Below are 23,425 nucleotides of genomic sequence, written 5' to 3'. Positions count from 1 at the left end.
TATGTGTGTATTTTTTTCTTTCATGAGATTTAATTAATTCAGGTTTACTTTTTTAAGTAGAGGGAGAAAAGTCAGCTTCACTTTTAAGTGGGAGGATCCATATGTATATAAAATGAATAAGTTATATATACATATATAACATATATATTGGCAAGACTGTACTCCCTCCAAAGGGTCTAGGGGAGAATCCTTGTCTCTGGAAGTTTCTAGTGGCCGCAGGCATTCCTTGACTTGTTGCTGCAAAACTCCAGTCTCTGTCTTCCCATGGCCTTTGGGCTTTGTTTTTAGCTGCGCTGCGGCAGTCCTAACTAACCCCTGGACCACCAGGGTATTCCCTCCTTTGGTCTCTTAAAAGGACATTTCTCTTGGATTTAGGACCCAGTCAAATAATCCAGGATGATCTCAAGGTCCTCAATTTATATCTTCAAAGAAGATATATATTTATATCTTCAAAGACCCTTTTTCCAAATAAAATCACTATCACAGGTTCTGGTGTGGACATGTCTTTTTGTGGGCCAGCGTCATTCAACCCTGACGATGGTGTTTGGCTGGAGTGGAGTGGTGGTTGGCTGTAAGTTTCTGTCTTACTAGGCTGCCACTTTCCTGGTCCTTTGGCTACAGAGAGCAGGCTTTTGTTGGGGTTTTGTCTGTGTCTGTTGGTATTTCCATGTTGCTGGCTTCTTCAGCCCCAAGTCTGAGATACGTAAGACAAGAGAACCCTAGGAACGCACAGTACTGAGTTCCTTGAGTTTTGAGGTTCCTCGGCCATCTGTCAGAATCTTCTTATGTTTGTTTTATATTTTTTCCAGGGTTTTTGGTTGTACTTAGCAGGAGGAATAGGGAAATTATGCTATTCCATCTTCTCAGAAGCATAAATTCTGAAGCTATATAATAGATTTTAATATCGAAACAAAAACAGAAGTAGAGATGAAAGGTAAATACGTCTCTTATGAGGGGTTTTCCTGCAGAGGGAGCAGAGTAAGCATCTAGCTCCTGTGTTAAATGTGAAGGATTTAGTTCAAGAAGTGAGATTTATTCAATTATTGAGAACAAACTATTGTGACAACTGTGATTGACGGTCACACACTCATTTAGGTGTATCTCCTAAACTGGTTCAGAACTTGCCATACGTATGTAAATCAACCAGTGTCAGAATGGATAGTTTGCTCAGCTCAGATCTACTGCTGCATTACTTGTTTCCTGTGTCCCATGTCTTCCTCCTTCTTGGATTATTCCTTTATTTTAGTGGAGCACTTCCTCCATTTCCTGAGAAAGGGTGCCCAAGAGGTAAATATTTTGAAAGGTAGAGGTCTGAAAATCTCTTTATCCTGCATTTGACTGTGACTCATTAAGAATTCTAGGTTGGAGATCATTTCCCCTCAGAATTTGAATGCATTGCTCCGTTGTCACCTAGGATACAACCAAAAGTTGATGCCGTTCTGGTGCCCATTTGTTTGTAGGTTGTATGTTTTTTCTCTTTGTAAGACTGTGGTATCTTTTTATTCTGTCTTCCTAGGTTGGTATAACACTCAGCTACATAGCTCATTTAACTGCTGACCCTATGGGTAGATGAATTTCTGACACTTACTTTAAACGCACTAGATTATAAATTCCTTGAGCTTTTGTATCTTCCGTAGCAATTATTCTCAATCCTGCTTGCACGTTAGAATTTCCTGGAGAGCTTTTAAAAACAGCAAAAATTCTGATTTAATTGGTACTAGTGGCGCTCACTTTTTTTTTTTTAAAGAAATGAAATTATTCTGTTATGAAGGCAGATTTGGGAGTAACTGCTCCAAAGTAACCAAAAGTCCAGTCTCTGTAGTAATTTATTTTGTAAATCTAAATTTTCTTTGAAAGACTATCTTTTATTCTGAAATTATCCTTCTTGCTCTTTTTGTACTGTGTCCTTCTATAACATGAAAGTGACAGTAGGTGTCAGGTTTGCTTGTTTTGTTCATAAATCTTATCTGACAAAAAGTCAAAAAATTTTTGAATGTATATTACTGGTCTCTGAAATCCGAAAGGCTGGGATCTACTTACTACCCTACATTTCCTGATATATGGGAAATATATTTCCCATATATATGATAAATACTTTTGAACTAAGACCAGTACTTTTCTTTTTAAAAAACAAAAACCATATTCAGCAAAATAAAACTAATCTCTCACAAAAGCCTATCTCTCATGGAATTTCATGTTGATTAAATGAAAAGTGACCTTTCTGTGTCACTTCTATTCATTAGTCTTACATAAGGCAATGTTAGAAAACTTGCAGTTTTGTAGAGAATTAGACTTTGTTAATGTAATCTCAGGAGACTTCTTCATGTTCTTAAAACAGCTTGTGGAAGAGGGAGCAAGCATATGGTTTTCCTTTAGCGGTGAGAGCTGAGGATTGAAGTTGGCAAAACCGTGTGGCCATCGGGAAAGGAAACAGTCATGCTAACCAAGAGCAGGTTACTGTGCTAGATCCCTTGTTGAAGGGGGCATTTTAATCCCATTTTACAGTTGAAGAAACAAACTCAGTGTCGGTAAATAACTATGAGTTTTGAAGCTGCAAAGGCACCAAAGTTGGCATTCAAACCCAAGACTATCGACTATCAGTTCTTCTACCACGATACCCTCTGTCCGCACTACCCGATGTCTCAGGGCACCAATTGGAGATTAGACACTTGGAAATACGGCTTACTAAAACATGAGTGAATGTTTCCCTCTCTGGAATTTAAGATTCATGAGGACAGGAACAATGTCTGGCTTATTCATCTTTTTATCCTCATGCTTAGCTTAAGGCAAAGGCCATAGTAGGCACCCAGGAAGTATTTAACGAATAAGTAAGGCTCCTTAAGGCTAATTACCCACATGGCAACCTTGGTCCTTTCCCTACAGGGGTGCACAGAAGAACCAGCCCCCCAGATGAGAAACAGGGATAGACAGGATCCATTCAGAAGAAAATCTTACTTGATTTAGTGAAGAAGCTAAGATTTATTGGACCCCTGTTATGTTCTAGGTACTTGTATTAGGTGATTCATAAATTTGTCTCAAAATATAAAAAGGTTTTATTCTGATATCTGTATAACTTCACCCCTTCTCTGGAGTAATGAGCAATAAATCTAGCAAAGAGGTATATGATTGTTTAGGGACAGGAGGAGAAAGAAGTGACTGTAGTTTTGATCCATGGGGGCTGGGAGAATCCTTGAAACAGGATCTGAGTCTTATTCAACTTCTCATTCCCAGTGCTTGGGACAAGTGCTGGCACACATTCACAGATGACTGACAGAACGGCTGCTAGTGGTAGCATGCTACAAGAGCAGGTGGAAGCTATTTGGGTTCTGAAAAAGAATGGGGTAGCATGGACAGAAATATGATTCCAGGAGATGGTGCACTTGCAGGTAGCCCCTGGTTGAAGCTTTGCCATGTGGATAGGATGGTAGTCAGAAATGGGAAAAGAGAACAGATGAAATATAGTAGTCCAGGAGATAGCCACCCTGTTCTCTAGAACCAACTTTATAACGTGATTCATCCATGTGACACTTCAGTAGCAATCTTGTTTGCCTAAGAATGTACTTGAGTGAATTTTTACCTCTGTATAAAAATCAACCTTACACTTGTACAAGTAGTACATAGGAATAGAATATGCTCCAGAAACTGGATTGTAGACTGTGTACAGAGAACACCAGAATGCATGGTGTGTACCATGCTGTACTCTGGTATCTCACCTGGTTGGAGGGGAGACTGCATACATGAGAGATAAGACTGAAAACATAGTGAATTCAGATCAGGGAGGAAGAATACGATTTTTACACTGTCAACAACTGGGAACCATCAATGATCCGTTTTAATATGGTACTTGGTATAGTTAATAAAACCTCATGTATTTCCCCTTTTCTAAGATCAGCATACTATTTAGATTAACAAACAAAATATAAATTGAATGTTTAGAAACTATTTTTTCACAGTGAACTTCCCGTCTTAATACAAATTTACTATGTTCCAATTCTGTGCTAACCACTTATCCATTATACCTGGTTCCCAGTGAGAAATCATCCCTCTTCCTGAACTCCCTTATCTATTTTTTTAGATTTTTAAAATATAAGAACTACAGAAAATAGGCAGTACATTTAGATTTCAGAAGTGGCACAGTGAAAAGCCACCTTCCTATCTGTCCTTTCATCCAGCCATCTTCTCTGAAAGCAGTTGCTTTTGTGTATCCTTTTAGTCATATTCTGTAACCCAAGCAAATATGGGCATATATTAACTTTTCAAATTTTTAAAAAATGGAACTTATATCTTGGCATTTGTTCTGCATTGGTTAAAAACAAACCTTCCCGATCCCCTTTATGTGGCTGTATATTCCACTTATATGGATTATAACTTACTTAACCAGTCTCCTACTGATGACTTGTGTCTAATCTGCTCTTTTCAACAGTGGTCACAGTTTGTCGGTGTACATGTGTTCCAGTTTATCTGTAGGATTAAATTCCTGAAGATGAAATTGTTGGGGCAAAGGTTAAATGCATTGTGATTTTCATGGGAAGTACCAAATTGCTGTCTCCAGAGATTGTACTAATTTATTTTCCCACCAGAAATGTCCTGAGTACCCACTTCCCCATTTTTTACCAACAGTATTATTAGCAGGCTAAATCCATCTGTGTTCTTGATCTCATTCCTTCCTTTTTCTGGTAACTTGCATCTTTGGTCCTCTCTGTGTCTTCCTCAGTATACATACTCAACCTTCCCATCCACTCTCCCCGGTCTCTTCCTTTGCCTGTTTCCCTCTTCCTATGGCCCCATTTTTCACATCTTCATGTTGAACTTCTCCAACTCATTTTCCATTTACTAGGCTCATTAAACCTGTTTTCTATCACTAAACTCCCTTGAAGGTGATATCGTACTCATTTTCTGTTACAGCACTACTGTTTCCTTTTTGAAACTCTCCTCCTTCGGCTTTGTCACTGCGTATTAGTTCATTTTCATTCCTTCACACTGAAACAAACACCACTCAGTGATTACTTCTTGGGCACTTACTTCACGACGGGCAGTGTTCTAGTAGTTGGATATTTCACCTGGAGGACTACAACAGCATTCTAGTGATTCTCCCTCTGTAGAGCTTCTCCCCTCCCAAATTCTTGTAACCATGGCTCACCTATAACACAAATGGGTTTGTGTCATGTCTGTGCAGTAAATCTCCAAATACTTCCTACTGCCTGAAATCCAGTCGCTTAGCATGGCATGTAAAGCCTTCAGTTCATGTGGCAAATGTCTGAACACCAACTAAGACCATGACACAGTACTAAGGCCAGTGAGACTGACTTAGCAGTCTAATGAAAAGGAAACAGGTGCTTAAACGAAACACACACAGTGAGCTTTGGAAGCAGAGGGGTGCTCAGCTCAAAGAATACAAAGCAACATGTATACAGGCAAGCTATTACTTGTAAATAAAGCAAGCACAGTGGAATTGTCAACACTTCTGTAAAGTTTCCCTCAACTCTTCTAAGTTAATTATTTCAACAAACTATTGACCTCACAGAATGTAGCATACAATTTTATTATATAATATATTGTTTTACGTTATCATTTGTATCCCACTCTTAATCTATGGGCTTTTTGAAGGCCACGATAAATTCTTTTTCATTCAAAAGAAAATGAAAAAACCAAAGATGGATTAACATTAGGTTAACTAATATTGACATTACTCTGGAATATAAATTTTAAAATATTTATGTAATACCATAAATAACATACTAGTTGCAACTGATGTTACTAGAACTGAAAGCAGGATTTCACATTAATTTTTCTCTTAATTTCTTATTAGCTCTGACGGGTGTAATTTTTTTGGATCCTTACTATCTTAGCCGAGCCCAAATTTTTGTGCATGTATTGACAATGCATAATAATAAAAAACAAAAACAAAACAGAATACAGCTTTTATATTATTGAACTTTATGTACAAAATCATTTGATTTCAAATAAACATTTAATGTAAAAACAAACGTTCTTTTAAACTGAATTTTTTTTTTTTACATCTACTGTACCATTCAAATGCTTTATCATCTTACATGATTTCTTCAAAATCTCTTAACAAGGGTACATATAGAAAAGAATTTTTTTTTTTTTATAAATAGAAACAAAGGGATTTTTTCAGCTTTTATTATAAGATGACATAAAAAGTTTACTCAACAGAAGTAATTTCATTACTATTTGGGGGAGGGAATCACCAACTTTTTGTGCAAACAATGCTAGCCTTCTTTTAAGCATTTAAGAGCATAACTGCTTAAGAAATGACATAAGCAATAATTCTACACCTACATCTCCCCTAAAATAATCTATTTTTTTCTTTTTACATATGTGCACAGCTTTATTAGCAAATTAAAGCCCGAGAAAAATGCTCGAAATCCACTATCCAGAGGCATAATCAGAGTTTACTGTAACTCAGCATTTGGAGAGCTTACCAATTAAGGAGTCTGTAATGAAAGCTGCAGTTTCCCTCTTTCCTATTTTTTTTTTTTAACACAAAAATCAATGACTAAGAACTTAATACTGGATGACAAATCACATCCACACTATTAGTTAAATAGCCTCACAGTTAAACACATCTCAAAGACCAATCAAATCAGTATTTACATTTTATAAATTTCTGAAGACACCATTAGAAAGCTTATATATCCCTTCATTAAACAAAATAGGGAACTGCATCTGATGGTGGTGGAATGAAATAAAAAAATTAAAAATACCTGTATTTACAGCAGCATTGATCCTTTATAAATAAAGAATATGAAAATGCATTTATCTTTAAGGATAATAAAAAATTGAGGTGATGTTACTCAACCACAGTGCTTGGAGTTGGACCAAAAACTCTATTGGTGCTTGTTAATGTGCCAGTAGTGAAACCACTTTCTGTTGGAGAAAATCCAACTGCAAATATGTGCATAAGACACATATAACACAGGGCAAAATTGCTCAAAACGATTCAAGTCAGCTTATCTGTATTGGATATTCTAATCGTGGAATACATTACGAAGACATCCTTGTGAAGAAAAAAAAAAGTTATAGCATTTTCTGGTTCATTTTTATAAGAACATTTCCTCCCTCAAAAGTGGCATCTTAAAAACCTCGAACTCATTCTTCCCTTGGTTTACAATCCTAATGAAGAGATATGGACAGCTGAATTTTCCATGTGATTACCTAATTGGGAAAGAAAAACAAGAAACAAAAAAAACCAGCAAAATGTTCAAGTTTAAAAAAATATACTGGGTGAGCAATGCACCAAAATTATCCACATAAAAACAAATGGATGGTCAGTAACCTTATAAGCCAACATGACATTTCACCATTGACAATGTGAAAAATTAACATGCTCCCAAACAGGCGTAAGATGAAGAAGTGCTATTTTTAAATTGTAAAATGAACTTACATCATGTAAAATATCTTATGTCACAATTTTTCATTCCAAATTGATAAATGATTTCAAAATCAAGGATCAAGGTTTGACTGCAAATAGTAATGCAACATAATTTCACAAAAATCTTCAATTTCTAAATTCTCCAATTTTCCCTCCCCAAGAAAATGTCTCACAATTACAAAGTAGAAAAACAGCCAGTCACAACTGCAAAAAAACATTGTAATTTAAATATATGAAATAATTTCTCGATTATCAAGTCAATATATTTCGTAAGACAACTGTTGAAGTTAAAAATACTTTCTTTGAAGTATTGCTTTTCATGCTCAAACTTGAGAATGTTTTAATGACATCAATAAAACTGATATACATGTAATGCTGCATAATGAAGTGAAATAGAACCCTGATAAAAATATCCTTGTTGAAATCATTTACTTCATCTGACAGTGCCTGTTTGGAACTTATGATTAAAAACAAAAACAAGACTCTTTCCTAGAGGCTGAACTCCCTAGAATGAAATTTCAGTGTTTGTCCATAACATGGGGTTAGGCCTTTTCAGAGTTTTTGTTTTTTGCTCTGTTTTGAAACCCCTGAGACACCATCTGTTTCCAAAGCTTTCTCTTTTGAGTTAATTTCACTAAAGCCATTTGCTGTCCCATTTTGTTCTTCAGTGATTTCTTCATTTGCAGGGGAAGCAGATTCTCCTTTTTCTAATTTTTGTTGCATTTCACGGAGCTTGGTAACAGCTTTATCTATTGACATTATGCTAATAAGGTTAAAGTCATGCATGCTGACTAGATGAAGCATGAAGTTTCGACATAAATTCTTCTTAATTATTTTCTGTCCATAGTTTTCTACAAACAGCATACAGGCATGATTCATTTGATTGTCAGCAATAAACCTATTTAATAAAAACAACACAAAACATCAATAGCAATACAAAGCATTTCTGTCAAATGCCACAGTGATAACCATTATAGAACATTAAGACTATATCCAAATCCAGTTAAGTGATGACTTAACAAGTAGTAAAACTATAGTGAGTCTGAGACTCAATCACCTGAATGAGCTTACAGTCTTAGAAATTTAAACATTTAATTTAACCAGAACTTAAATAGATGTCATTTCTGGTTTTCCTAACGAAATTAGGAACTCAGCAGTTAAAAGTATAAAATATTTTCTCTTGCCAGCACCACTTTTATTAACTATATAATACTATTCTCTCAGTTTCCTATATCAGAAGCAGTGTTTCCTCTACATTCAGTTCATGGTAAACCTCTGAAAAGATGAAGATGTCACAACAAATGTGGTACAGTGTGATTGTTTTGGTGGAAAGCAATGAATAAAATTTGAGAGAAGCAAATTAAAATTGGAGAAGGCTGCTCAGTTACCCACTGAAACTTGAGACTCTAACAGAGCCTGTAAAAGCCTGCCTGCAGATCTGATAAAATCCGAATAGTTTACCAAATACCTGCCAGTCTGTAATGCCAGTGTATCATGAACCCAGTAGTTGTTATGCTAACAGATTTCGATCAGGAATTAAAACAGAACTCAATTAAGTAATCTGACTAAAATTCTATCTTGAAACTGGCATATCAGGACAAAAGGAAAAACAGATTTCAGGCAAGCCTCCATATACATACTTTACTCTTAACTGAGTTTTAGTGACTAGACCAGGGATCAGGCAAATATTTTCTGTAAAAGGCTAGATAGTAAATATTTTAGGCTTTGCAAGCCATATATGATCTCTGTTGTCTTCCTCTTTTTAATTTTTTACAACCCACTAAAAATGTGAAGACTACTCTTAGCTCAAAGCAGTTTACAAAAAAAAAGGCTATAGGCCATGCACCCAGATATCTGGACTAGAAGTTATGTACCAACTCCTCTTCACTCCCCAAGAGTAAGGAAACAAAAGTGCCCTCTCCCACTTATTTCATTTAACTATAAATGAAAAAACCTTACATTGCTTGTGCTATACAAGAAAGCCTTATATGAGGATCTAATACTAATGAAGGTAGAGAAGAAAAATATATGTACTGACAGGTAAAAGTTCACATAGGGAAGGAAGCAGATCTGCAGGAAAAACAATGCTTCAGCCACAAAGGCACAAGAAATAAGGATCGTTCTACCTTGAGCTTTATGAAATGGTAATAAGAAATCAGAAAAGCTGCTTATATTTTATTCTGAATAAGCAATTTTTAAAAATTGTGGCAATAAGTGTGATAAATAGTTTCCAGGAATTCCAGGTGTGTAGCACATGGCATATTATTTATGTATCCCCTAGCAATAAAAGGAATAAACATTGGATTATTATTTTTTTTAAAAAAGGACATTAAATAAAAACCTGCTGTTAGATGGAGCTAGCACCTTCCTTAAACATTCTTTGAGGATAACCATTTTTTCTTTATAATACTTGAATTAGGATATTTAGGACAAATTATATCTAAACAGAATTTTAAGTAAGATTCTAACAGATTTATAGAATGTGAAGCAACAAAAAGAACGTAAAGGAAGTGGAATATCTGAATTTAGAAATACCCTACCCATGCTTCATGACATGGAGATTCCAGAGTTTCATCACTTCTTTCTCTCCTTCATTAACATCAGAAAATTCCTCAATTTGCTTTAAAAAGAAAAAAGAGAAAAAGAAAAAATATCTGTTAGATACAGAATAAGTATAATTGGTATTTCTAAGAAAAAATTGTGAGAATGTCAAAAACAGAATTTTTTGCAACTAAAAATACCACAACTTATTTATATAGCAAAGTGGCAATGTTTCTTAAAATCATCTGTTTAGGTAGTAACTTTAAAAGGGAAATTCTATGTTATGACAATAGTTACCTTTAAATAAAATGAAAAACACAATACAGAATCACAAGAAGAAAATCTGTATTTCCTTTAGTTGGTTACTGTTAAAATGACACAATTATAAAAATTGTAGATTCCTGAATTCCTTAATTTAGAAAAAGCTCCTTTACACTAAATCAATATGTAATTCATATTAAACAATTATTAGTTTTCAAACAAAAATCATTTAATCATAAAATTCTAAAGTCATTGTCAACGATGATGATGATGATAACAGCAACAATAATAATAATAATAATTACAGTAATGGTTTTTTCTCTTAGCCATTCAGGATCTTTTTCATCTTCACTATCTACTTCCATTTCTTGTGGACGGAGAGGTAAACAAGTATCACTATGGAAATACAGGCGATTGTGTCCACTACTGTATGTTCGTTGCTGTTCCACTTCTCCATCTTCAGATTCAAGAAATTCAGACATGCTTGCTTTTGTTCGTTTTGGCCTAATGAAAAGCAATGTTGATGTAATGTTAAGTAACACAGAGAAGGCTCACACCCCCCAAATAGAGTACATTCCATTCCTACAGGTTTCTACCTAGGTATGCACACACAAACTTCCACTGGGAGACACTTGAATCCCCCTATAACCACTAGAGCAGTAGCAACATTAACAACACAGGAAAAAGCTGTAAGGAGCAAGTGAGAAAACCTCTGTAGAAACAGGAGCCGAGGGAGGGTTACACAGCAGTATACCACCCCAGAGACTTAGCTAATACTGAAATAAGGATTCCCACCTAAATGTAGCTTTGTCTGGCTTCCTTTTACTCCTCCAACATCATCAATAGAAGTCAGAATAAATTTTTGTCGTATGACTTTTTTACCTACCTGCACACAAGAATGTGTGTGATAGGTGTTCTCTTTACTGGTCCATTGCGACTAAAAGCAAATCCAGGTTGGCGATGAATATCCTGAGGATTTCCTGCATAGGAGCCATCATAACACTCGTTGATAGAAACATCTATCCTAGCACCTTTTGGATGATACTGTAACAAAAATGGCAAGGTGTTTAGGAAAAGAAAATATTAATTATCCTAACTTAAATACCTATCCTTCCAACTTAATTAACTAAAAAGTACTTGTGGGTTCTTAATGTTTCAAAAACTAAAATACGCTAGGCATACCAGCATGGTGAACAGGAAGTCAGAAGACCTGGAGTCAAAAAATCTGTGTTATAATCCTGGCTGTGCCATTTACTGGCTTGGTAACTTCGTACAAATGATTTCTTGACTGAGCAAGGATAAGGAAATTACCACTTAATTCAGAGCTGGTGTGAGGATTATGTGAGTCATTATAGGTGTACTGTGCAAATATACATAAACTCTGAATCATTCATTCACTGTTAATTCATGCATAAGCAATCCATCAGTGTGGAGATTTTGGTATTTTGCACAAAGTACAATTTCTGAAAGTCAAATTGTATTATAATGTATAATATATTATGAGTAAGAAAAGATGAAAGTCACTCACCACATAGTTGAAGATAAACCTGCTATGGCAGAGTTTAAGATGTTTGAGCAAGCTGTAGAGTTTGCGGCAGTTCAGAGTGCACCAAGGGCAATGCAGGTCATCTCTTGCTTCAGTTTGCTGTCTTGTATTGTTGTTATAAAGGAACTTTAAAAATAACAGAAGACAAAAAGAAGAACAGCAAATCTCCACTTACATATCTCAAGTTATTTTGTTTCAATATTACCTTTAAAAATAGTTAAAACAATTTAAAAGGAAAATCAAGTCAGAGGCATTCTTTTTATTTAAATAGCCAAAATACTTCAGATATAACATGCAAAACCAAGGCATCTCGTGATTACTTAAAAAAGAAGGGTCAGCTATGTTTACCTGATAAAATATTCTTAATTTTTGTCGGTTTTCATTTGAAGTATCTTTTTCTTTTCTTGTTTGCAGATCTGTAGTCAACGATTCTTTAACAGCTGAAAACATATACTTTTATATTTAATGAAAATAGTTGCTTCTTAAAAGTGAAGTAATACATCTTGTGAAAATAATTAAACAATAAAGGTTTCACAAAATTCTTCTTGTGGTATTTAATACAATGTTTGTTCTCACCCTCAACTGATGTTCAGGGGAACAATCCCCTTAATCAGCAACCCTAATCAGAGAGTAAGGTCTTTATTGGCAGGAGCCATTTTTTTTTTCCTTTAAAAACCACCTATAATGTCCTAAAACATTCTAAAAGTAACCCCAAGTAATTATTATATGTAGTCACTGTAATGCTTTCAGCACTTTGAGGTCAGAGTATGGTTTTGATTGGACTTTGTATTCCCAGTGCACAGCAGTGAGCAGATATCCACTAAATGTTTAACAGAAATTAAATTAAAGTGATTGCACTAATATCATTCCAAATCCAAAAGATAATCATTTGTTAATAATTCCAGTGTATTACTTCACTGACTTAAAAATAAAAATTTTTATTTCCTCTGACATAAGTAATCATTTCATATGTACAATTTTGTATAAAACTCTTCTTCTCAGTTTCTTTGAAACTCTTTTATCTACTTGGCCACAGAATTCTTTGAGAAGTGCCCAGACCACAATTTACTTGGGAAATCTTTCCTCTGACATGGGTCATTTCTTTTATCTCTTGAATCTGACTTACAGTGACCTGCACACAATTAATGGACATGAGTGGTATATATCAAAGACAGCTGTCTTAAGCCTTCTGCCTTCTTAAACAGTCTTAGATAAAAACATACGGATGCTCTCAGGTCAAGGACAGTGTTCTTATCAGACAGATAAACAAAATGAAAGAATACTGCAACCTGGGCCTTAGCAGAACTAACTGCTACAATTTGTAAATGTTTTTCCTCTTAAAAATTTACTGCAAAATTTAACCTGGTAAAATTCAGGTTATGATGATCCTTTTCCAGCCCTATGTACAAACACTCTGAAATAATGAAGTCACTTCCATAACATAAACAAATTTTTATATGAATTTTTAAAAGCATACAGTTCCAAAGCCCTTTAAAGCTGCAATTCCAACATCTAAAAAGCTCTGAAAAACAATCATTTTCTCATGAGTTTATTTATTTAATTTATTTAATGGAGACAAATTTATTTAATTTATTTAATGGAGACAAATTTATTTAATGGAAAAACCCTGAACTGACATAAGGCTATCTATAAACCTCATTTGGAGGTGTTATATAGTATACGACATATATCCTATATACTATACCACACTTAGAAAATTAAAGAAACCAAAAAACCCCAAAATTCCCACATACATCTGGCACAAAGGTTTTGAATAAAGGACTAATAATAGGAGAACCCTAATTTACTCACAATATACCTAATAAGTCAAATAATATTTCCCAAAGATTACTGGAGCAAAACAAAAACTAATCTAAAGCCTAAGTCCTAACTCTGCAAAGCATTATTTTGACAGCAAAGTTTTCATACCAATAGTTTGAGTAGGTTTAACTGAACCAGGCTTGTTTTCTTGATGGAGACTCTCTGAATTTCTAGTGGCAAGAGGTTTGGCGATAGGAGCTGTAGATTTATCATTGGTCTCTCCTGTCCAACGAAGAGTGAACTGCAACGTAGGTCCCTGAGAAAATGTTTCAAATGGAGGCAGTCTCTTAAAAAGAAAAAACATGAAAACAGTGAAGATTCCAAATAATGAACTGAAAGAAATTGTAGGAGTAAAAAGAAAATATTTATTATGACATGTTAATGTGAATTTGACTTAAGAGATTTTTCCTTAAAAACCCCAAATGCCTACATGGATGGCCAGGCAAATAAAATAATGTACAGTGCAGTAGAGCCTGTAGTACTGGAGGGCTCAGACTGTCTACAAGAGTGACTACTTATTGGCAATTGCTGAATTGTTGCCCCATACAAACATGTGCCCCCAACACAGCCAGATTTTCAGATCTTTTTCCAAGTTTCCAAGAGAAATATTCCAATTTTTATTTGTTGGTAATTTAAAAATTAAAACTAAAAACTATGATACCCAAAGCCTGCTGGTCTGCAACCTCTCTTAGATGACCAATTACTTTTTTTGTGTAAACTGAATGATTATTAAAACAATTAGTAATTTTCCTTGACTTCTCTCAGCTTCACTGACTGCCCTTACTTCTCTTCTTCGGATTTTAGGACACTGAACTATCTTGGATTTCCTCCTCCACCTCTAGTCACTTATAAAACCACTCTTCTCTTGGCCTCCTTAATTCCTAGCTAACATTTAGCCATATGCCTGAGTCTTTCACCCATCCTCAAGGATTTACCCATTAGACAGATGATCCCAAATTGGTTCTCCATTCTTTATACTTGAGCTCTAAACACTGCCACTTGGATATCAAGGTCACCCTGAACTAAAATATGTTTTTAGACGTGAACGTATTATCTTTTCTTTCCTTCTCAGGCACAATTATTTTTGTTCCAAGCATTATCAGTCTACTAGTGACCCTAAACTAAAAATTTCAGAATTACACTTGACCCCTATTCTTGCTTCTGCTTTTCTTACATAATCATCAAGTATAGATCCTTACTATCTTATTAGTACAGTATCTTAGCTGCTCTCCCAGCTTCTAATTTTTACTTCCCAATCCATATCCAAATAATCTTCTGAAAGACTGCTTTCATGCTATTCCCTTTTACAGAAACGTTCAATGGGCTCCTATTTATTTTTACTGCCACACAAGTCTAATCTCCCTGTACATCTTTATTACAAATAATCCTCTTAAAACTATAATTTTAGATGGAATGAAGTGAAAGTGTAATCATATAAACCAATTTTGACCCAGTGAGTCCATATCTAGGAATTTATCTTATAAAAATACTTGCAATGCAAAAAGATACATGTATGGGTTGGCCAAAAAGTTCGTTCGGGTTTTCCATTAAGATCTTACAGAAAAACCTGAACGAACTTTTTGGTCAACCCAATACAAGTATACTCACTACAACATTTTTGAAAATGTAAAAAAAATTAAAATAATCAAATTATCCATTGAAGTGACACTGGTTTAGTAAATTATGGGACATTATTTAAAAGAATAACACAGAGCTGTTAAAAAGAAGCAAATCTATATGACCTGACTTAAAAGGATACCCATTTCATATTGCCTCAATTTCTTGGGAAAACCCAACAACTCATATAATAATCCTTATTTTCCCATGGATAAACGTAACAAACTTTAAAAAAGAAATTTAAAACAAAGATAATAAATACCTGCAGAAAATTCAACCACTGTAGATACGTATAAAGAAATAAAAATTATTTAAAATCCCATCACCTAGAGGTAACCACTATTATGATTAATTTTATAAAAGGTGGATGTATTATTACATAAAAATTAAATATCATGGGGATCTTCTTGTCAAAGTATTGTTCTTTCAATGGCTATCTTTTTAGAGTTAAGGTGTTTTCAATTTTTCACTATTTAAAATTTTCAGGCAAGACTTGTAATCTACATCTTTTCAGTTAAACAGTTACTACCTTGTGACAAAACTGCAGAATGAAAATTAACTGTTACATAAAACTTAATAATTATATACACAATTAAAATTATTATTCGTATCGCCAGTCTGCCCTCCAATAAGGTTATACCAACTTATTCTTACATTAAAGCATTATTTGAGAGCATGTGTCCTCATGTCTCCAACTAGAAACTGTCAACCCTTTTTAACTGTTGTCAAACTAGTAGTCAAAAGTAGTATCTCTGATTTTGTCTGCATCTTTGAATACTAGTAAGGCTGAATATCTTTTTAAAAGCTTACTGGTCATCTATATTTGTTGCTTTAAGAACTGTCAGACTATTCTTTATCCATTTTTTCTAATTAGATTGCTTATGTTTTTATTAACTGCATATTCATATTAGCCTTTTGTTATGTTACAAATATTAGCCCCAGTCCATCATTTGCTTTTAACTTTAGATTTGTGCAGTATATGATTCACTTTAGTCATTTTTATTTTATGCTTTCTAGCTTTTGTAGCATACCTAGAAGGGCTTTTCCTCATAGCAAGATTAATATTCACCTATATTTTTTTCTGAAGTTATACAGTGTTAATTTTCACATTTACATTTATGAGCCTTCTGGAATTTATTAGGTCTAAGTTTATTTCCAGAAAGCTAGAGACCAATTCTGTCACATGGATAATGAACAGTTTATCTTTCCCACAGAGATCTAACACCAATTTTATCATAGATTAAATTTAAAATATACAGGAAACTATTTCAAGACTACGCTTCAGTGATGTGCTTATCTATTGCTAAGATTTTACCATAAATTTAAGTTCTTTTAACTTTATACTATGTTCTATTATCTGGTAAGTAAAGGTTCTCAGAAAACTTTTCCATAATTTTCCTTAGTATTATTACATATTGTTCTAGGTTAACTTGAGACTAATTTTTTTAAGGCTTAAAAAAAAATCAGGATTTTGCTTGTGCTGGTACACTGATCTAATATATTTAGAAATAAATGACATTAGTATTCTGCTGAGTCTGCCTATCCAAGAAATGTATGTATGCCTATTTATTTTTTTAAGTCTCTTAGAAGAGTTATTTTAAGCCTGCTTCATCTAAGATTTGAAGATTTCTTGATAAATTTATTAGTCATATGTTACCTGCTGTTACTATGAATGGAATTTAAAATATCAGTTAACATTTATTGAGCACTTATTTTATGCCAGGCACGGTGCTAAGCATCTTTAATCATTTCATTTAACCCATCAATTCTATGCCTCGTTTCACAAATGAGAAAACCGAGACACACAGGGGATTAAGTAATTTGCCAGATGCCACATAGCTAGGAGTGGAGATTTGAAGCTGGCAGTATGGTTCCAAGGATGATGCCTTCCATTAAATACTCTGACTAGATAATTCTGACTTGTGTTTTTCAAAGTATAAAAAAAAGGACTCTTCCTTCCAACATGAATTCCTTCCAATGTGAATTTGCATTTGGGGAAGAAAACATCAATCAAAAATGGGAGTTCATAACTATAACGTGCTCAGTCTTCTAAGTAGTCCATACCTTCCCATCAAGAATAGTCTCCCATGTTGCTCTTTTCTTGCTTATTGGACATTCTTCCATTTCCTGCATGGCTACTTCATATTCCCCATCTAAAAGCTGTAAGCGCCTGTTAGACAAACACATACACTTTAAAGTAACCTGAGTATTATTGTAAGTACACAAATTCTACATCTTTAGATTTATACTAAAAAGCATTTATTAAATTTATAAACTAGCTTACATACCCAACAAGACTTAAAAATATACCTACACTCCATTCCTGACAAAAGAAATTTTAATGATTTGTACTGATAATTATTACTAGAGGATTATTTCATTACTGTAGCTACTCAGATGTAACTTTAAACACTTCAAGTATAATATGCCTAAGGTCTTAAAACTTGCTAAGTTTTAAACGTTAAGTATAAAGCATGTGTGCAGGCTTTATACTTTTAAAAACAAGGTAACAACGGTGTTACAATACTTGCCTTAGGGAACCGCTAAGAATTATGTCTCTGTTACCTTTAACTACTGTAAGTACTTGAACTACAATTCTTGACTTTTATACTTGAACAGTAAACTAATTAACTGTAAGATCCTGGGGGGCACCTGGCACATATAGGTGCTCAATAAACATTTCATAGGTGAATGAATAAATGGAATACTGGTTGAATCAAAGAATCGATTAAATTCTACCCATACTCACAGTATAGTTTTAATGTGTGTGTACATATCTGTGTGTGTATACATAGTTTATGTTATTTTTTTCCATACAATTAAACACTACTAACCTAAATACCATTCTTCAACCATACTCAATAATTAATTGTATATCAAGAATCTGGCATCTCTTCATCAGTCTTAGAGAAATTCTGTTAGGTGGTATTAGCTGACATTTATTGAGTGCTTACTATGTGCCAGGCACTATTTTAGACTTTACAGAGTTCATTTAATCTTCCCAACACCTCTATGAAGTAGATGCTATTACTCCATTGTGCAGAAGAAACTGAGGCATAGAGAGGGTTAAATAACTTGCCTTAAGATGACACAGTGAGTAGCCAGAGCTAGCAACAGAATCTAGGTAATCTGTCTCCAAAGTCTGACTCTTAACACCGAATGATTTTGAGCCTTAAGAATTTTTGTCTTTATGCTGTGCTACTGAATTTATTCTACTTCATAATATATCAACAAGGCTGTTCAACTTAATATTTTTAGAATATTAATTCTAAAAATAATTTTATTTTATTTACTAATTTGAATAGGTAATACATTAGTATGCTTCTAAAATGGAAAGGACTTTTCCTCCTGCATGTTTACATGACTACATAATATTCTATTTTATGGCTGAACACGTGACAGCTACAATCCAATGTACTCTCCTACCTGTAGTGTATGAAGAGGCCCTTTTCCCCCACAGCCTCATCAACAGTGCTTTATCAAGTTTTTTGATATCTGTCAAACTGGTAAGTGAAAAAATGACATCTCAGTGTACTTTTATATTCAGATGTTTTACCTTTTAGTTGTTTAAAAACCATATATATTTTCTTTTCTTGTAAACATTTTCATGATATCCCTTCCTCATTCTTCTATTGGCCTGTGATTTTCTTTTTACTTAGTATAATCTTTTTATATTAAAGGAATGAGGCATCTATCTATACATTATGAGTTGAAATTAATTTTCTCCTGACTTGTCATCTTTATTTTGACTTGGCTTATGATGGCGTTTTTGTTTTCAGAAGAAGTTTTTTAATTTCACTCCATATTTCATACTCTTTCAATATGGCTTTTTAATTTTGGTTATTCTTTAAGGAGACTTTAGCTTCTCAGAGATTATAAAAAGAATTTTTATAACATCTAACTCCTCAGATCTTGGTTGGCAAATACTTCTCCTCTACTGAAAGAACTACGACCCTTTGAAGAAATAGCCAATTCCAGAGCAGAGGTAGGAAAAGGAGAATGTAAAGCCTGGAATATCTAGAATATTCCACAAAACAAGGAAATAAATAAATAAAAACAAGTCAAACGGACTTAGGAGCCTGCTTGGAAGGGCTCCTCCTGACAAAATTTGGGACAATTTGAGCACTAAAATAGCAACATCAATAGATTAAAACAGACTGAATAAAACTGGAATTTGTTAATCCATACTGATTAAAAAAAAAAAGGTTGAGAGAAGGAACGCTCTTCTTCACAGAAAAATGCCAACAAACCAAACATGGAAGAACTGATAGAAAGTTACCATGTGGCCACAGCCACAGAATAATTTACTCAAGTAAGAATCATCAATGGATGCTAAACTATTGCGTTAAAAAAAAAAAAGACTTGGGAGCAAAAGGACATTTATCCAGTTTCATGTATTAATTATTACAGGTTGCATATTAATTAATTAAAGTGAAAAGGGACCATTAAAATGGAGAAATATGGTAAATACCACTTTAGCCAAGTGATCAAACCTAATATCAGCTGTGTCTGTGACGTGCACAAAGAACACATCACCAATTAGTGTTCCTGCCCAAAATGTTTAACCCGAATCTAAATATAAAGAAACAATCACAAAAGTCCAAATTGAAAGACATTCTGCAAAACTACAGGCCTGTATTTAAAGTGTTGTTATAAAAGGCAAAAAAAAAAAAAAAGGCTGGAAAACTGTTCCAAATTGAAGGAGACTGAATAGATATGGCAACTGACACAGAGCGCAATCCTTGACTGGGGTGAGTGGGGAACAGAAAAGGACATTATCGAGGAAACTGGGGAGAGAGTATTGTATTTTTTGTATCATGTTAAATTTCCTGAATATGACAGGCGTACTGTGGTTATGGAGGGAAATGTCCTTGCTCTTAGGAGATATACGCTGAATGAAGTGTTTATGAATAAGGAATGAAATCCAGCGTCATGATCTAACCCTCAAATGGTTTGTCACAAAAATACACTCACAAATAAAGCAAATGTGGTAAAATGTTAACAACTGATGAATCTAGGTGAAGGGTACATGGGTATTAATTACTACCTGTATTGTTCTTTCAACTTTTTTATAGGTTTGGAAATTTTCAAAAGAAGTTGGGAGAAAATTCTCCCATGATTTCCTCTTGGTACTTTTTAAAAAAAGCAGTTTTTTTGTTTTAACGTACAAGGAATATGTTAATATAAGGTAGAAAGAATTCTTAAAAGAATATAATGTACCCCTTCCCTCATGCTGCCTAAAATATATAGAACATTTACCGACACTGATGAAGCCCAGTGTGCAACAACAGCCTAATTGCTTCTCCCACAGACACAACCCCTATCTCCTAGCATATATGTTTCTGTTGTTCTCCATTTAAATTTCTGATCCACATTCAAATTTCTGACTTTAAAAAAAACACTATATTGGTTTCTGCCGGTAACATTAAGTGACATTAAGTGATATATTCTATGACAATATGGTAGCAAAATCCATGGCATTATTCCTAATCACCTTTGCTTTCCCATTAAAAGCCCTATAACCTTTCTTTACCCTAGCGGCTAATAAGTGGATTACATTAAAACAACAATTTACTTTTTAAAGAGCAGGAGAAACACACTAATTGCTTTTCTTGGCTCTTTCTCCTATACCTAACAGTGAACTGTGTTAACTACCAGTGAGCAGCCTAGGACAAGAAATCATGACGTATTATAGGTTTCATCCTCCAACCCTATCAAAAAAGAATGCTGTATTTGCTTCCCAGAGGTTCTTTTACTGGCACTAAGATGCTTCATTCCCAAACGAAAACCGTAGAGATGATTATACATCCAAGTGTTCCTTGCTACCTTGTGCCAAATGCACACAGAGCCACACAATGATGATTACACACACTTTTCTTCCTTAACTCTAGTAAATACATAATCTCAAGATTTGCACGGGGCCCACTTTATTCAGCTCTCTGCTCAAATATGACCTTTTCTCAGAGGCTTTCTCTACAAAAACCACCATTTATTCTCTTTATTCTTCTTCACAGCATTCCCACTAAGTGACATTAGTTGATACAATTTTGGGGGGTGGTGTCTGTTTCCTCCACTAGAAGTTAAGCTCCATGAGGGCAGGGGTTTTGTTGCCTTCTCACCGCCTAAAACAATGTCTGACAAAGAGGAGACACTCAGAAAATACTAGCTGAATAAACAATCTTAACTGAGCCATTCAAATAGTTCCTCATATGTGTTTATTGCTTTCTACGTGATAAAGTTCAGTATTTGCAAATTTCTTTTTTCATCCATAAGAATAAAGAGAAACAAAGGCAAAGAAACAGTATCACCACTATATTCTGCTTCAAAATAAAAACATTTCTAAAACATGGGAGCCTTGCTTGTCCATCAACATTACCTGTTTTTATCAAATACTGTCATTTGTGCAACAAATGTTTTTTCCCCATCTTCACGATTTCGTTTTCTTCTAGCTGGAAGTTCTTCACTGACATCTGAATTTGACAAACATTTCTCATGAATCAAATATTCAAGCAAAAACATACTTATGATATATAGTCCCTTCACATAACATACTACATTTATCCCAAATGAGGTACAAATAAACTTAAGTTACAATATAATTATATCCAAACACTCTTCAACTTTACGTCTCAACCTTATGTGTATGTCCTTACTTTTTGATATTCATTGACATTATTAATCCCACATTTTTGCAAATATTATTTTCTGTTCAGAATGATCTTTACTGCTAGGCAAGGAGAAAAAAACCCTCCTCATTCATGGTTACTTTCCAGGAACTTCAAAACTCAATGATTATTTCTTCCTGGGTGCTTCTCCCCTGAACTTCACAAATACCTCTATTATACCTCATATCATTTAGCTGCAATTATATTTTATGTTTATCTCCATACTCTAGGTTATGAGCCTTTGGAAGATGGGACTGGATTTCTTAATCATCTTTGTGTCCCCAGCACCTATATGTTGTTTGAATGATCACCTCAAAGGTGGATTCAGAACTGTTGGGAGGATACAAGGACAGATGTATGGTAAGTATAATAAAATGTTAACTGTAGACTCTAAGTGGTGGGTAGATAGGTGTTCACTACCAAATTCTTTTGTCTGTTCTGTATGTATGAAAATTTTCACAATAAAATGTTGAGGGGGGAATGAATTCATTGTTTGCTGAGAGACTAATTTAAATACCAGTCTTTTCCATCCAGTGTTTATATATATATATATATATGTATTTTTTTTTTACTGCATGAAATGTTTCATCATACAACAATGAGAATTTTACAGATTAAATACCTAGTACAACACAATAGCCAAAAGTCTAAGAGCAAGGCCAATCTACCGTAAAATTAATTATCTCATTAGACTATAAGAGATTTGCAAATAAAGGCCATGCTATTAGAACACATGCATTTATTTCTAGTTCTGCACCATTTTTCCCTCTAAATAATTATGAAAATAACTAAAAAAAGAAATATTCTGTACACAATTATGAATACTACGAAGATGTATTAGTTCAATCATTTTCACTGATCACCTTAATAATCTCCAACAACAAAATCTAGTAAAATTATTAAAATAAAAATTACCAATATTTTCATTGGTTTCTCCATTAATCATTCCATTAAACTCTCTTCTTCCTGGACGAGTCACTCTAAATAGCAATGAGTAAGACTTCACCATATGGCTGTTACTAGGTTCAAATTCATTACTGGAAACTGCAAGGGACGGGAAATTTCCAGGTTTTGTTTGATTGAGGTCAGGATTCAAAGGCACCTGCTTTTTACCTGTAGGAACTTGCCTTATTGGACAACTTACATCCTGCAAAGGCAAAGATTATTATATTTATTTACGCATATGCAATTGTAAGAATTACAATAAAACCTCTAATCACAGCTATAGGAAATATGGTATAGGCCATGATTTCCAAATGGCATGCTAAAATTCTAACCATATGTCGGAAAATTGTGATGAAGCAAAAAGAAAATTTGGATCAACTATCTTTCAAATAATAGCACAATTGAGGATATCCTCAATATAATGAAAATAATGATATAATAGTATATCTAATATTTAGCTGATGGTCATCTGAAAGTTTTAAGTTAGAAATATAGAACTAAAACCATGCTTAAAATATTACAACTCATGTAAATTAATCTTTTCCCCTTAAACATTCTATTTTAACAAAATGACTCATAGGACTGTTAGAAATGAAAAAAGATTATTACAATAACCCCATTATCAACAACACT

At 34.1% G+C, this 23,425-nt stretch overlaps 1 protein-coding gene across 2 annotated transcripts in view; it reads right to left on the bottom strand.

Annotated features, from left to right (window-relative positions):
• Window positions 1-5,909: 5,909 nt before the first annotated feature.
• The window catches only part of SUZ12 (SUZ12 polycomb repressive complex 2 subunit), a 39,240-nt gene continuing 21,724 nt past the window's right edge, over window positions 5,910-23,425 (bottom strand). For both annotated transcript variants that reach the window (XM_067715506.1, XM_067715507.1), the window contains 10 exons: window positions 22,763-22,994; window positions 21,559-21,652; window positions 17,247-17,352; window positions 13,674-13,851; window positions 12,093-12,184; window positions 11,727-11,870; window positions 11,085-11,242; window positions 10,504-10,702; window positions 9,937-10,016; window positions 5,910-8,294 (listed from right to left, as the gene is read on the bottom strand). In XM_067715506.1, the coding sequence (XP_067571607.1) occupies window positions 7,949-8,294; window positions 9,937-10,016; window positions 10,504-10,702; window positions 11,085-11,242; window positions 11,727-11,870; window positions 12,093-12,184; window positions 13,674-13,851; window positions 17,247-17,352; window positions 21,559-21,652; window positions 22,763-22,994 (1,629 nt within the window). In that variant the 3' untranslated portion in view covers window positions 5,910-7,948. The remainder of the gene's footprint in view (window positions 8,295-9,936; window positions 10,017-10,503; window positions 10,703-11,084; window positions 11,243-11,726; window positions 11,871-12,092; window positions 12,185-13,673; window positions 13,852-17,246; window positions 17,353-21,558; window positions 21,653-22,762; window positions 22,995-23,425) is intronic.

Source organism: Pseudorca crassidens, chromosome 19, assembly GCF_039906515.1.
Source record: "Pseudorca crassidens isolate mPseCra1 chromosome 19, mPseCra1.hap1, whole genome shotgun sequence".
In the NCBI taxonomy this organism is placed as follows: Eukaryota; Metazoa; Chordata; class Mammalia; order Artiodactyla; family Delphinidae; genus Pseudorca; species Pseudorca crassidens.
This window is presented reverse-complemented; position numbering and strand designations above follow the sequence as displayed.